The following is a 15,076-nucleotide window of genomic DNA, read 5'->3' on the forward strand; positions in this document are numbered from 1 at the left end:
TCTTCAGTAAACACTTTATCCCGGTCACGTTTACGGTAAATCCGCAGCTTATTCTGGGAATTCTGGTCACAAAACAGCAATATGCCCTGGATAGGAAGCCAGTCCATCACCAGGAACCATTCACACACTCACATTCACGCGAGAGAGAGAGAACACGTGAAACACACAAGGAGTAACCCGAGCTCAGGATCGAGCCAGAGAATCCCGGAGCTTTGAGCCGACAGCACTTCTCACTGCTCGCTGATCACATTATAGTATTTAAAAAAACCTTGCTATTACTTTATTATGCTGTACATCATTTCTTGTTTCTTTGCATAACAGAATAACATGGCTCTTTTTAAAAACAAATAAACAAAAATTCCTCTCCCGCAACACTCTCAGTGTAAGGTACACGTCATGTCACCTCGCCAATATTTTGACACACCCACCATAATAATATAACCGATTTAGCACATGCCTGTTACGTATAATAGTATTATGTACATCCAGCCAAACATCCCATTTCCTCCCAATTTTGTCATCACCAGCTAGTTTCTCGCCTATCACATGACAGCTACTAAGCGGAGAGGCTGAAGTCTGGCATGTGCATCTTTTCAAACTGCTGCTCATGCTGTCCCAGCGCAGCTGAACACACTCAGAGGAAAGCGCTGTCTGCCCTCTTCCTCATACATGAGCTTATTATTACACTCTTAATTATGTTCTCTTGACTCCTCTGGATGGTTGTGGCATCGTCGGGATTCGTTCTTGCGTTTGAACATTTCTTCTGCTAACTACTATGACCTTCCAACCTTTGAGTTGTCAAATGCCATTGTGTAAATGTAAATGTAAATGTAGTAGTATTACCACTTTGTGCCAGAGCCGTGTTCTTTGATTTAAATGGTTGTTCACGATCTCATTGGTTAGGAATGTAAAACTGAATCTGTTGTCTTTGGCTCTTTCAGTTACAGTATCACGCAGGCTTGGCGTCCAGCCTCTTAAACCAGCAGTCCCTCAAGCGCTCAGCCAATCAGATTGGGGCATCAGCGAAGAGGAGGCCGAAGGTCCAGCCCAGCACCCTCGTACTGCCCATTCAGTGAGTCCCAACTACGCCACCTTCACACTCACTGTTGCTCGCATGCTCGCAGGACGGAAAACAGTGTTTACTGCTTTGAATGTTCTTCAACTTTAACATAATATTGCTAATCTGGTAATACCAAAATGACTTTTTTTTTTTTTTTAAAGGTTAATTTTGTTTTTATGTTTTTCATTAATCAGAGCAATCACATTGAAACGAGATCTCTTTTTCTAGTGAGTTCTAGGCAAGAGGTTAGCACACCAGTTACTGCTAGCAACATTCAGGCACATAACACATAAAACAACACTTCAACAATTCAACAAAGGACACATTCAATTTAAACCAAAAAATATCATAATAAAAGTTCTCTGAAACGTTTAGGCCTACGCATAGCACTAACAAATCTAATGCTGAGTTATTCCATTTTATTTCTATAATGCTTTTAGGCTTTGACTTTGTCACAAAGCAGATTTACAGAAATCTTGGATTTGTGTCTACAGTCCCCTTCCGAAAGTATTAGAACAGAAAGGCCAATGCTTTTGCTTTTGCTGTACACTGGAGACATTTGAGACGATAGATCAGAATTTCAACTTTCATTTCCTGGTGTTTATATATAGATGTGTTAAACAACTTAGAATATGGCACCTTTGGTGGCAGACCACCCAAACTTTGGTGTGGCAACAGTTTGGGAAAAGGTCCGCATATGAGTGTGATAGTCAGGTGTCCACAAACCTATTGGCCATATAGTGTAATTTACAGATTTACATCATGTATATACTGTATGTGTGGCAGCCCTTCATATGGTGAAATCTTTTTTTTTTTTTTTTTTTTTAAACTATATATACTTGTGAAAACTATACTGGATACCTCCAGGAGTTAAAAAGGGGAAAGTTTTTGCATTTAAAGTTTCCATTCTGATTGTGGCTCATGAGCATCTCGAACATTTGGACAGCTGGTATCTGATCACAACTGAATCGATTAGGCTTATGTCCATTTTGCTATGGCACAGAGCTATCTAACAACTTGATCAGAGCGTGACATTCGCTGTGTGAGGAAATCACACTTAGCTAGCCAGGTTTGAGACATCTTGAGGCAGACTGACTGTTTTTACCACCGCATTTATTAAACTGGCTCATTACACAACATGATCTTTGCAGTCAGACAGTCAAGGCAAGATTAGAAATTAGCCTAAAATTTAAACAAATAAAATAATAAAATCCATGCCATTTTGATACAATATATTTGTTTTCGGTTAGTTGAGGTGTCGAAGTATGTTAAAGGCAGCAAATCCCAATTTTGGTCAAAATCTGATTTTTCATTTTCTAGAATTCAGCCACAGGGACATTCAACAAGTTTTTGCAGACTGACATGCACTCATTGTGCTACTTCTTCTGCAAACCTGATTTAGATGTGTGGCCATAGTGCTGGTTATGAAATTCCTTAATCAGGATAAACAGACAACTTCGTGGATGAGGATTTGATGCCTTATAAATATTGCATTTGCATTACAAGTTTCAAAATTCTCCCATTCTCACGCTTGGCTCAAGTGAAGAGAAATGCTCAGACTGAGCAAAATGCAAACTCTGGAATGCATTAAATCTTACCCCAATGTCAACCAAAGAACATTTTTAAAGTGAAACATTTCCTTTGTACTATGAATCTCACTTCTTAATAAGAAAAAGGTAAGTTATTGGTCGATAATCTGACCGTGAACAACCGGCGGTTTCTGCTCTACACAGTCACCGCTGCTTCCGTTGCTGATGTGCATATGGCAGTGGAGAAAAATACTTCATTGTTTCTGGTGTGTGCTGGAGGGGTCATAGATGTTGTGCTTTGATAAGAGGCTCGTAAGAGTGGGAACAAGGAGGATGAGAGGAGAGAAAGCATAGTTCTCCAGCTGGAGATGAAAGCAGGAAGCAAATGAAGAGAAGATGGAGAAATGGGAAAGAGAGAGCAGTCATGGCCAGGTGCTGCTTTTTTTTTGTTTTTTTGTTTTTTTTAACCATATACAGAGCTGTATGTGAAGGCCACACAACAAGGAAGCACTCAAGAATGAGTGGCCTCATGGAAATAACCTTCATAATGCTCTGTGTTTGGGTGTTTCAGTTGCATGGACGTGATGCATTTGGTTAGGATGTTGCTGTGGGTGTCTGTGTGCTGTAGTCGTGGACATGTGGGTCACATTTCTGCAGCATGGACCTCCACTAACATGTTTATCTTGCTTATGACCCTAACTATAATATCCCATTCTTAATAAAGCTTGGAAATCTCCATGCAATAATAATTAAAAAAAAAAAAAACAAGTAAAATCTAAAGGTATCTGCCCTCTGACCCCTTACTTCTGATTGGGCCTAATGTCAGAACAGAGAATCGCTCTAAATGTCAGAATCGGCTTGCTCGTCTCTCCCCGGCTGTATTTTCTCTGGCCTGGCAAGAACATATCATTAAAGGTCACAATAAAGTCAAGTTGTCATGATAAATCTGCTCGAAGTGCATTCACTCCTGCCGTAGTTGCCATGCTGCAGTGCATCGTGGGTCTCTGATGGAGGCATGCTGATGTTTAAGGCGTGGAAAGGGCGAGTTCGGGAAGGTGAACGGAGACCGAGCGTTCCTCTGTCAGGTGCTATTGTCCTGATGAATTTGCCATTTCTAAAAGGAGTAGCGCATGAATTATGCAGCATAGCCTTCATGCTGGTTTGCTCTTATGTATTTTTTTTTCTTTCCCTATCAAACATTTCCATTCTGCATCGCCAGCTAGTTTTCTGAAGCTACAAGTGAAATGTCAATGCTCTGAGTGAGGGTGATAATTGCACATTTGTGATTATAATGCTTTGTTTTTATTTTGTACCTCCTTTTTGTTTTGTTTTTTTTTAAATAAAAATGAATGTCCTATACACTAGTGATTAGATTGCACTACCAGGTACAAGGACACATGGAGCAAGTAAGGTCTTCAAGCACTCAAGATTTTTACATAAACAGATGGAGCAATAAGTTTCAGAATATAAAACTTATTGTGCGCAAAACTTTGCAACGTCTTTGGTTTTTGGATGGAAAACAGAAAAGTCCTCTGTTGTAAAACTGATCAACAAGACTGAATTACATCTTTAATTAATGAAACCTGAATGAAAACCTGTTACAACATTGCCTTTACATTCCACCAGCTGAGTCTAAAGTTAGCAGTTATTAACTTATTATACCACATCGTTGTTAAATTCTCGACTGTTTGGATGAATTTTCTATAAAAGTTAATTTTCTATAAAATCGTTGTGGAATAAGATGAATAACACACTTTGGGCCATGGTGTTACAGGAAAATAATCCACACTGGAGTAATAACCCTAACTCCACCTCACGTTGGGTTGTATCACACCACCCCGGTGTGGATTATTTTCCTGTAACATCACACCCCGTTGTTTAAGGTGTCTAAAGACTTATTTTAAGTATTATGCAAGGCATGAAAACAGACTCAACCCTTCAAGTAGTTTGCTGTGAGCAGTCAGGAAAACAGCCATCACAAAAAAGAGTTTTTAGAAATAGAATTACAAACAGCGAATAAAGGTAGCTCAGAAATGGGAGAAGCAGCACAAAGGTACATCCAAGGAGCGGAAGAAAATTAAGTGAAAAAAAAAAACCACAGCCAGAGATATTCACAAAAATTCAAGAGATATGAAAATGTGCTTAGAGGTGAGTGAAATAAAAGTCCACATTTATATCATTCTGAATTATAATTTTATTTGCTTCATTAGAAATATCTAAAAACAAGCTTTTCGTCTATTTTTGTGACCTGTGCTGATAAATAATCTGTAAATTCAGATGATTTTATAAATAAAGGGATGCAAACTTTTGCACTCCACTGTAGGGGTGGGAGATATCTCAGATCATGAATGATTAAAATACCGTATCTCAATAATCTGTTTTTAAAGAGAGATCGCATGTGTGGTGATATTAAACACGTTTTGTCAGTTGTGTGAAAAACGCTTACACGTGGCATCCCGTGATGTTTTATGAACCAGTAAGTAGTCCAGCTCAGGCTTTCTCTGACAGACACACGAATAGACCAAAAATAACTATAAGTAGGCAGTTCCTTAGATTACGCTTCCTCCTCAATTTGTTTAGCAACACGGTAGCATGGGCTGACAAGACGGAGAAGTCGGTGCCTAAAACTTCAACATCGGTTTTGTGGAACTGTGGATTTTGCACAACAGATTTGGCTGTTCGCAAAATTTCTAAAGCCAAGATTGACATGTCGAGGAAACATGCCGAATTTGTTTAACCACTAAGAAAGCACCCCAAAGAGAGTACTGAAATCCAGATAACACTGAACACACGAGACTGTGGATAAAATCCACTTATTATCAAACTTCACTGACCATCAAAAATAAACTGTCAAAGCACTGAATTCTGAGATCTAACCCAGGATATTCAAAGCCTTGCTCACTGAAATAGAGGCAGAATGAGCGACTTTGCATCCAGTAAAAATGTGGCATAGAAATTCACGTTTTCATTTTTTTAATTTTTTTTTTTATGTTTAGTCATTTCTTCTTGTTTCATTGTGTTCTCTGTGCATTTGGTGGTGTTTCTCTTTCAGCTGCTTCAGTTAGGGGTCTCCACTGCGGATCGTCGGTCCGCGTATTTGATTTGGCACAGTTTTCAGCCTTTCCTGACGCATCCCTCCCTAATTTTTTCCGGGCTTGGGACCGGCACTGAGGGCTCACTGTTGCATGCAACACCAGTGGCTGGGGTCGGTTCCCTGGCCGGGAATCGAACCTGGGCCACAGTGGTGAGAGCGCTGTGGCCTAACCACTAGTCCTCCAGGGACCCTCTGTGCATTTGGTGTTATATGTTTTTTTCCTCATGTTTGTGTTCAAAATCTGTATCTTATCTCAAATACACCAATGTCCCTGATCATCTGTTATACCATCCACTGCTAGTGCAGACCATTAACTGGTCAACCACAATCATCACAGAAGTATCATGTCGAACATGTCAAACAACAAACCATACAGCAGCAAATCCTAAGTAGTATTGTCTGATTAATTACAATGGAAAAACCGGAAAGTGTACCTCAGACATTGAAGCTCCTCCATTGTTAATATTGTTGTTAGTGTTTGCTGTTAACATGAGGATTTTGGAAATATCATCACCATGGAACAACATCCAGAAAACTCGAATTGCTTTTCCTTATTGTCTAATGAAAGTGTAAAAATCCAAAAAGAGCATGGAAAAAATTATTTTTAATGGGGAGCATCCAAAATATCAGAAATGAGACACTTAAAAAACCATATATTGTTGACAGTGTACATTTTCATATTTAAAATGGACTTGAGCAGCGTATGAATCGTTTTTGTTGCCATTCCATTCCACAGTGTCTGTTGTAAAAGTGTGCTTACAAAGCAAAGGGATGAAACAGTGGTTATTTGAAATCTTAAAAATCCTTGGCAATATTAGTTGGATTTAGTTCAGAATAGTGATTTCCCTGTTCATCTCATAAAAAAAAGAAAAAAACCTCAGCAGTTAGTAATTAAAATTCAACTCTGATGTGTTGCAGCAGCAGCGTTGTGGCTCCCGAGGATGGAATTGCTGTGTTATAAAGTATAAACTTACAGAATGACTGAATCTTATTACACCAGCATGCTCATGTAATTCAGGTCCCGAGGAAGCACTGAGTGATTATATACGGCTGTGTTTTCCTTCTGTGTAGTTATTAATCCTCTGAACAGAATTGGGCAGCATTTAATCAGCTAATCTGGCACAGAGGGAGCCAAGCCTCGCACGCAGACAGACTCCCAGCAGCTATTTGGACAGCAGTTATAGTTTATAATGGGATAAATAAATATGCACGATTCTACTTGTACCAGTAAATCCACTCAGCATATTTAATGGCACAAGGTTTGTGTAAGAGTAATTAGCCAGAATATCCAAGGAATCACACTGAAACTTTGTTAGACCAGTGCTGAATACGCAATTCTGATTGGTCAGAAATAGTTCTGACTGAAAGGAACGTCGCATGTTTGTATTAATGGGTTTCTATAGTAACAGCTTACACTGAGACTTGTGTGGTAGAACCTCCTGATTTAAAAAAAAAAAAAAAAAAAAAAAAAAAAAATTCATATGATAAATTTTTGTATGAGGAGATGTTTAACATTTTGGGAAGGAGTCTCCAGTGTCAGAGCTTTTCCTACTTCAGGACGGAGGGCTTTACGGTTTCTCAGTAACATGACAAGCTGTGGGTTTTTTTTGTTTGTTTTATTTGTTTATAAAGAGAGGAACAAAAGAGAGGTTGGTAAGAGAAGGATTGTTTATAGCTGCTATAACATAAGTAATAATAAGAACTAACATGTCTCAAGAACGATTCGCAACATTAAATGTAGCTATAAACGGATAAGAAGTGTATGTTGTTCTTTAATTCTTTAATGAATAATACAACATTTCAAGATGTGCCTGCTCTTGGAAAATGATCAACTTCCAGGTGGAAACAGTAACTTCACTTAGGGTCAGGCTACATCACACCGCCGTGTTGTTGATTATTTTCCTATAGCACACCATGTCGAGTTAACATATTAAGGAATTTTATTTATTTATTTATTTATTTAAATGACTGCAGTATCTGGTGACCTTGGCGCAGAATGTGCTAAGAACATACATGTGTTGGTCGAATCCGCAGCAGAGCAGAGTTGTCACTTAAGTTCTTCCCATTTCCATCATCCTGGAAGAGACCACTCCCATCAGGATAGAAATGTTTCATCATAGGACAAAGGTGATCAGTCAGAAAAAGTTTGTATTGATTTGCACTGGCGCTTTCCTCTAAGGAGACTTAAACCATGCCAGCAAAATAAACGCCTCCACTGCATAACAAAGCCACCATTTTTCCCTTTAATTTGTTACCCATCTGTACATACTCCAAATACGGTATAATGTGAAATGCTTTAGAGACAATATATGTACAAGTGTGCTGATCTAGCCTAATGGTTTATTTGGAAATACAAATCCAAATTGTGCGTTCCATTAAGTGTAATCAGCTCTACAAAGGCAAGTTATGACACAAGCTACTCTATGTATTTAAGGGAAACCTAATAAGAATTTGTTTACCAGTCTTGTGATGAAACAGGGGTCTAATTTCAGTGCTGCATTGCAGCAGAATATCCACAGCTGGAGCGATATGAAAATTTCAGTTGCTGGTGATCTCTGATTAGAGTGAGAGATGAAGGCAGTACCCCCCTCCACATGCCACCCCCCATCCATCAGCATTCATCGCAGCCTCTCGCACAGGCACAAGAAAGGGCTATTTGATCACTTTGTAGCATTAATCATACTGTGCGGAATATGTTGCCCTGTTATATGAAGGAGAACAAAGTGCGAAGTCTGGAATGTTTTTTACCAGACGACTGTTTTGGTACCAGAATATCAGCCCAAAGCCTTTTTTTTTAATTATTGATTTTTGTATAATTTAAACACCGCATGCGATTGTAATTTTATGGAAAAGGTTTCATCATCCTGGCGGCCAGAAAAGATCATCTGGAGCATTAACATTCGGGACTCTGTTCATAGTGGATTCTTTTAAACTGCCTAACAGAACCTCCCCGATGTCCATCTCCGCAGAGTTCTCATTAACTTTGCATTTAGATTACATGTTGGTTAAAAGAAAAGCCTTAGGCTGATGGTCAGAGAGACGCCTTGTTCCTTCCGGCTCGTTCTGTCTTCTCCGGCTCTCATCAGCGCACCTTACTCGTCAGCTTCATATCAACTTATTGACTGCAGTGATTTTGTTCCAATCCATGCACTGAAACCTGCACAGTCTCAGTGTTTCACACAGCTCTGTATTAAGGACAGGTTATGTTCAGGACCGTTTGCGCAGTTAAGGGCCCCCAGATCACCAGGGGGCCTCTTGATTTTTTTTTTTTTTTTTTTTTTTTTAAATGTATATCCAAAAAAAAAAAAAAAAGCACACCTTACTATAATTTGGGAAAAGATTTATGTATTAGGCAGTCGCCGGGAGCCTCCCATTGTGGTGTGAAAAGAATAGAAACTGCAATTTATGTAACTAAATTAGGTACCTAATGTCAGAATATCACAAAGAAGCAGTGATCATGAACCATTCGTATCTATCTGGAACAGAAAAAACAAGAAAAAGGATGAGAAATGGTCTCAAATAACCAGTAAGACGTGTAAGACATTAATGCTATTTAATTAGATTTAGTCAATTTGTACATGTTCTCGCCTCCACTTGCTGATGTAATTAAAATGGAAAAAAATCAGTGGCTAACTAGCTAGTTAGCTAGTATCTTGAGTAATAAGTTAGGCTACCACATATTAAGTCGCTAGCTTGTTGTTACTAGCAGACAGCAGTCTGTTGCCTTTAAAAACAATCCCCGCTCAGGTGGTTGAAACATTAATTATCTGAGTTCAAACCTCAGTAGCCTAATGGTTGAATGATCATATTTCAGGTTCGTGATTTCATCATTTGAAGCAACTGAAAGTGAAGCAGGCACAAATTTAAGCCAAATTCAACTTGACTGTATATAGCTAGCTAGCTAATTTCCCAAAGTCATGTCTAAAATATGTTAGCAAAGGTTGACATCTAGCAATAAGCACACTAATATCTTGGGCTGTATATCCTGAGCAGAGATTAAAAATACACTGACCATCACACCCATATGTGGTTCTTCCCCAAACTTTTGCCACAAAGTTGGAATCACACAGTTGTATAGAATGTCGTTGTACGCTTTTGTATTAAAATTTCCCTTCACTGGAACTAAGAGGCCCAAACCTGTTCTAGCATAATAGCGTTTCTGTGCACAAAGCGAGCTCCATGTAGACATGGTTTGAGAAGACTGGAGTGGAAGAATGCGAGTGGCCTGCACAGAACCCTGACCTCAACCCCACTGAGCACCTTTGGGATGAACTGGAACACCGACTGCACCCCAGACCTCCTCGCCCAACATCAGTGCCTGATTTCACTAATGCTCTTGAGGCCGAATGAGCAAATCCCCACAGCCACATGTGGTGGAAATTCACATGCAAAATGAGAAATCACTACCAACAATTTAATGTGCTCAAGTAAATATTTTATTCAATCAGCAATTGCTCACGAGCCCGAATATCCACTCTTACCTTAGCAACCATACTTTACCTCAGAGTGCTACAAGGGTTGAGACAGAAGATAGGAGTATATATGGTTACATTCATGAATTATTCGTTTTGTTTTTATTATTCATTTAGTAAAAGACAAAGAAATCAACATCCTGTTTGATGACAGTGATGATCATACTTGATACATTGATGATCATACTTTAACATAATGCTACCTTCTATCTTCCTCACCATCATCATCATCTTCCCATCACATATCCCCATCTTATCTCATTTTTTTTTCAGTTAACTTCTTCAGTTATCTTTTACCTTTGCCGGTCTGGGCCGATTCTCCAAACAGGGAAGTAACCCTCTGAACAGTTGGTAATTTCTTCCAAAAATACACAACTCCTTGAGATGATAAATTTAATTTCCCCATTGTCTTTAAACAATCTGATCTTTCTCAGATTTGAACTGCTAGGTTCATAGTTAGTATGTTAGCAAATCCTGATTTTCCAAAATCTAGTGGAAAGCGTTCCCAGAGGAGTGGAGGTTATTATAACAGAAAATAAATGGTTAAAAAGTATGACGTGTCATTCTTTGGTAAATAAAAAAATCGCTGGCAGTTAGCTGTGGTATAAGACTATTGCTCTTGTTGATTATTTGCTATAACAGCATGCCCCAACGTGCTTTATTCCTTACATACTTGGCAATGGTAGTCATGATGGTTGTTTTATCAATGATGCAGATTTAGTGGTAGCTTAAGCATTTTGCAGAGGTGGGTCTTCAGTCTTCTTTTAAAGACAGCCAGTGACTCAGCTGTTCAGACAGGCAGGGAAGAGAAAGTCTTGACGCATGTCTTGAGGGATGGTGGTTCAAGTCGTGCTTGTGCAGGGTTTGATTACTGTCTTCAGGTAGGTGGATGCTGGTCCATTTTGTGTTGATGTGGGCAGCTATAGGAAGTGGAGCGAATACAGCAATGGGGTGAGATGTGGGAGAACCTGGGGAGATTGAAAACAAGCCGTGTAGCTGCATGCTGGATCAGCTATAGGGGTTGGATGGCATTCAGTGGGAAGAGTTGCAGTAGTCGTATCTTGGGATGACAAGAGACTGAACAAGCACCTGATTTGCCTCTGTGGAGAGAAATGGGAAGATCCTCCCGATGTTGTAAAGATGAAACCTTCATAACCGAGTTAGCAACAATGAGAATTACGCCAAGGTTTCACATGTTGTCAGATGGTTAGATCATAGAGTTCTTCAGGGAGATGACAAGATCTTGACACATATTGGTTTTTTTTGGCACAGAAAGGTGAATAAGAATACATAAATACCTCTCTGGTCTCTCTTTGGTCACTGTATATGTGTCAGTGTAATATCATATTTCACACTAGTAGGCGGCAATTGGCTTGTGTCGCTTGTAGTTTGCCATTTGTGGGTGTGTAGCAGTCACTACTGTCGTCAAACCCCACAACACCCCGCCCCGTGTCATGCTTTTATTTAACAACGACAAGATGAAATGGTTTAACTCTGAAAGGACGGAAAAGAAAAATTTAAATTTACAATTTTAAAATTTAGTACAACATTTTAATATAGGATCAGCTGCATCCAGTCAGAGTTTGTCACAGATACGCCATGTCCACGACATTATGCATTATGACGCAATTTATCACAATATGAATATTATATTATCATATTGCCCATCCTTAAACAATGCACTAATCAAAAAATTGGTTTGATTCACATGTTACATGCTAGACTATGTATTAACTTAGTTAGCAGATTAGCAAAGCAAGCTAACTATATACACTCACTGAGTCAGCACCGGTATCTGCTGCTTCCTTCCTTCTTAGTAATGTCTCTATGCACATTTAGTGACAGGATGTATAAAACGAAACCGTGGTTATAAGTTTTTCTTCAAGTTTTGTGCTTCAAACAGTAAATAGGCGCTAATTGCAGCTAGGAACTAAACACACTCAATAGGATTGGTCTGAGGAATTCAAGCCAGTGACTGGGATTTAAAGTATTGCAACGTCATATCTAATTTGCATAGAATTGAGAGAATATCAATTTAAATGTCTCTCGCTGCTGTTGCTGAGATTGCAACTCCGTGTCATGCATGTACAAAGAAAATGAATGGTCACCCATCACTTTGCCACTTGCTGATGTGGCAAAAAATTAACTTTTTGTGCATCAGTGTACTCAGAGTTATTGTGTATGGGGCATTTGAAAGTGTTACTTCAGCACCAGATAAAGACAGGGACTGGGATGTGAACTGGAAAGATCTTGTGTATATGAGCCAAGCCATAACTTGCTGGAATTTCAGATCCAGCCACAGTTTAGCAAAGCTTAGCTGACTGTTTTGCGTGATTTGCTTCTGCTTGCGTTACTGGTTTTAATTGTTGTCCTTCATTTGCTTATTCACGGGGCAGCAGCTACAAGTCTGCATCTTCTATGCATCATGTTCCTGTGTGGCTTTTGCTCTCAAGTTGAACCCGGCCTCTAAGTGTGTGCATGTGTGTGTAATGATTCAAAGAATCGGCTGGCAATTAGCAGGTAATTAAAATAATGCTAATTAAAAGGCCTATGGCAGAGCCTGAAGGAGAGGGATGGACATGAGGTGCTAAACAGAAAAACAGCTTTGCAAAAAAAAAGATGAGGCTGCTTTTGAGTGGTTCAGTCTACTACAGTTCACAAGCGACATACATACCCCCTCCTCCAATATGCTTCAAATGAACCAAAGATGCATGGAGATTGAGTAGATTTCACACCTGAGACTGATGAAGCAGTGGGATATTAAAGCATGTCTTGTCTTGTAACTGGCTTGGCTCCCTTCTGCGTTGCCAATTGAGATGTAATTGCACACCCCATTCGATTACCTTTAAGCTCCGCTATTGCCAATAATCTGCCAGTAGTGCAGAATATTAACAGCTCGGCTCATATTGAAAGACTGGTTGCAGATGTGCAGTACATTTCCAAAGCAGAATATAATTAAAAATCCAATTTTAGAATTAAGTCAACAACCAACACAAGGTGTAGTATAGAAAATGCTCAGGCCACACCAATCAAGTGGTCAAGGTCATCCAAGTTGGTGAGAAAAGAACCACCGGTTAAAAAGAATCTATAGCAAATGTTAGACAAATAACTAACTAATTCTAACTAATAAATAACTCTACACTCTTTTGGCTCTGGAGTGGCGTGCCAAAAAGTATTTTCCCTGTCGTACGGAGATCGCAAGTTTGAGTCCCAGCAATTCTAAGATGTCCAAGAGAACATTGTGGTTGTCTGGCTTCACATTGTGGATGTCTTGGATGAAGCATATCTTAGCCTTTCCCCTTCCTGGTTGTAGCTGTTAGAGGATGATAGGGGAGAGCTGGCTGGTGGGTGGAAGTGTCCACCAAATTAGGGAGAAAATGGTGGAGGGAATCTCCACCAAAAAACCCTCTACACACTTTTAAAATAATCATAAAAACTAGCTCCCTACAAGGTAAAAATGTGACACCAGACTTTGTTGAGGAAACTCTGAGGAAACTTTTTAGGAGTGTAATAAACAAATTAATCTGTTATCTCTAGGGAAAAAAAAGAAAAAGTTAAATCAGCGTTGTGGTGGATCTGGAGTCTATCATGGGAACACTGGGTGTGAGGCACCCTAGATGGGGCAGAAGTCAAATGCAAATCACCACACACACACACACACACACACACACACACACACACACATTCACACCTAGGGATAATTTAGAGTCCATCTGCTAGCATGTTTTTGGGAGGTGTGAGGGACATGGAGAACCCAGTGGAAACCATCACGAACACAGGAAGACCATGCGAAACCCTACACAGGCTGTAACCTGAGCTCAGGATTGAACCAGGGACCCTGGCGCTATCAGGTGGCAAAGCTAGCACCTGTGCCACCTTGCTGCCTGAAAAAAACGGTGTTTATTTTTCAAAAGTTACTTCCGAGCGTTTGGCCTCTATGGTGTAACAGGGCTTTCAAAAAATAACCATAGGGGATACAAACTTTTGCACTCAGCTGTGCCATTTGATGCCTGCTTTTGATGCTGATATAAAGGGAATACTCAAGAAAACACAACAGAGCAGTCATGGAGACTTCCTACCTCATATTCTCATACCATCAGGACTTAGATTTTTATCTGGAATACAGACAGCATGCACTTTTGTCCCCATAACTTTCAAATGACTTCTGCAACTAATCCTCATACCCCAGCCAACCTCTCTCCGGCACTTCTGTAATGAATTTTTTTTTTCCCTTTTCGTGCATGAGGCCAGTCCCTCAAGTCTATTGATAGCTGATGGCAAAGGAGATTTTCATTAAACCCTTATTAGCATTGACCCGCCAATACAAGGAGGGCGACTGTTCTCAGTTGCGGTCCTGCTGACTCGAGGGATGGCTCAAGGCTTCGGCTGTCCAACCCCAAGCGTTCTGATGTCTAACGAGCGAGCTCAACGTCTCTGGCAGGGGTTTCAAATAATGCATATTCTCCTCTAAACAGTGAAGGTGAGCCAGGCATTCAGAGCGAAAATCCCTGCATTACAGTCCACTGCTGAACTGAGGCTTTTTTATTACAAGATCTCCTGCTTGTTTCTCTCAGTGGTAAAGTCTGCTGTGTTATTAAACTTTTGCTTGCTGGCATCATGTTCAAGCATAAATGAAAAAGTTGTTTGTATTCAGAGGAGATATAATTTCTTTAGAGTAAACAGCTAAGCCTTATCTTAAGTAAGGAATAAAACATAGTGTTGTTATAGGAAAATATTGGTGGTGGTAAAAATTTACCACCCTGAAATTGGTTTATTTTCTTATAACAGCATGCATTTTATTCTTCAGTTTGCCAACACTAATCATTTTTTAATAGTTAAAAAAATGATGTCATATTTCTTATCCATTTATAGTTACATTTAATGTTGTGGAATGACTGTGAAGCAAATTAGTTCCTACTAT

The 15,076-nt window shown here is 39.5% G+C and overlaps 1 protein-coding gene across 1 annotated transcript in view; it reads left to right on the forward strand.

The window, feature by feature from the left end:
- The window catches only part of med27 (mediator complex subunit 27), a 60,326-nt gene that overhangs the window by 16,980 nt on the left and 28,270 nt on the right, over positions 1-15,076 (forward strand). The window contains exon 3 of the mRNA XM_026928532.3: positions 942-1,072. Within this exon, the coding sequence (XP_026784333.1) occupies positions 942-1,072 (131 nt within the window). The remainder of the gene's footprint in view (positions 1-941; positions 1,073-15,076) is intronic.

The sequence above is a fragment of the Pangasianodon hypophthalmus genome, chromosome 8, assembly GCF_027358585.1.
Source record: "Pangasianodon hypophthalmus isolate fPanHyp1 chromosome 8, fPanHyp1.pri, whole genome shotgun sequence".
NCBI classification, from domain to species: domain Eukaryota; kingdom Metazoa; phylum Chordata; class Actinopteri; order Siluriformes; family Pangasiidae; genus Pangasianodon; species Pangasianodon hypophthalmus.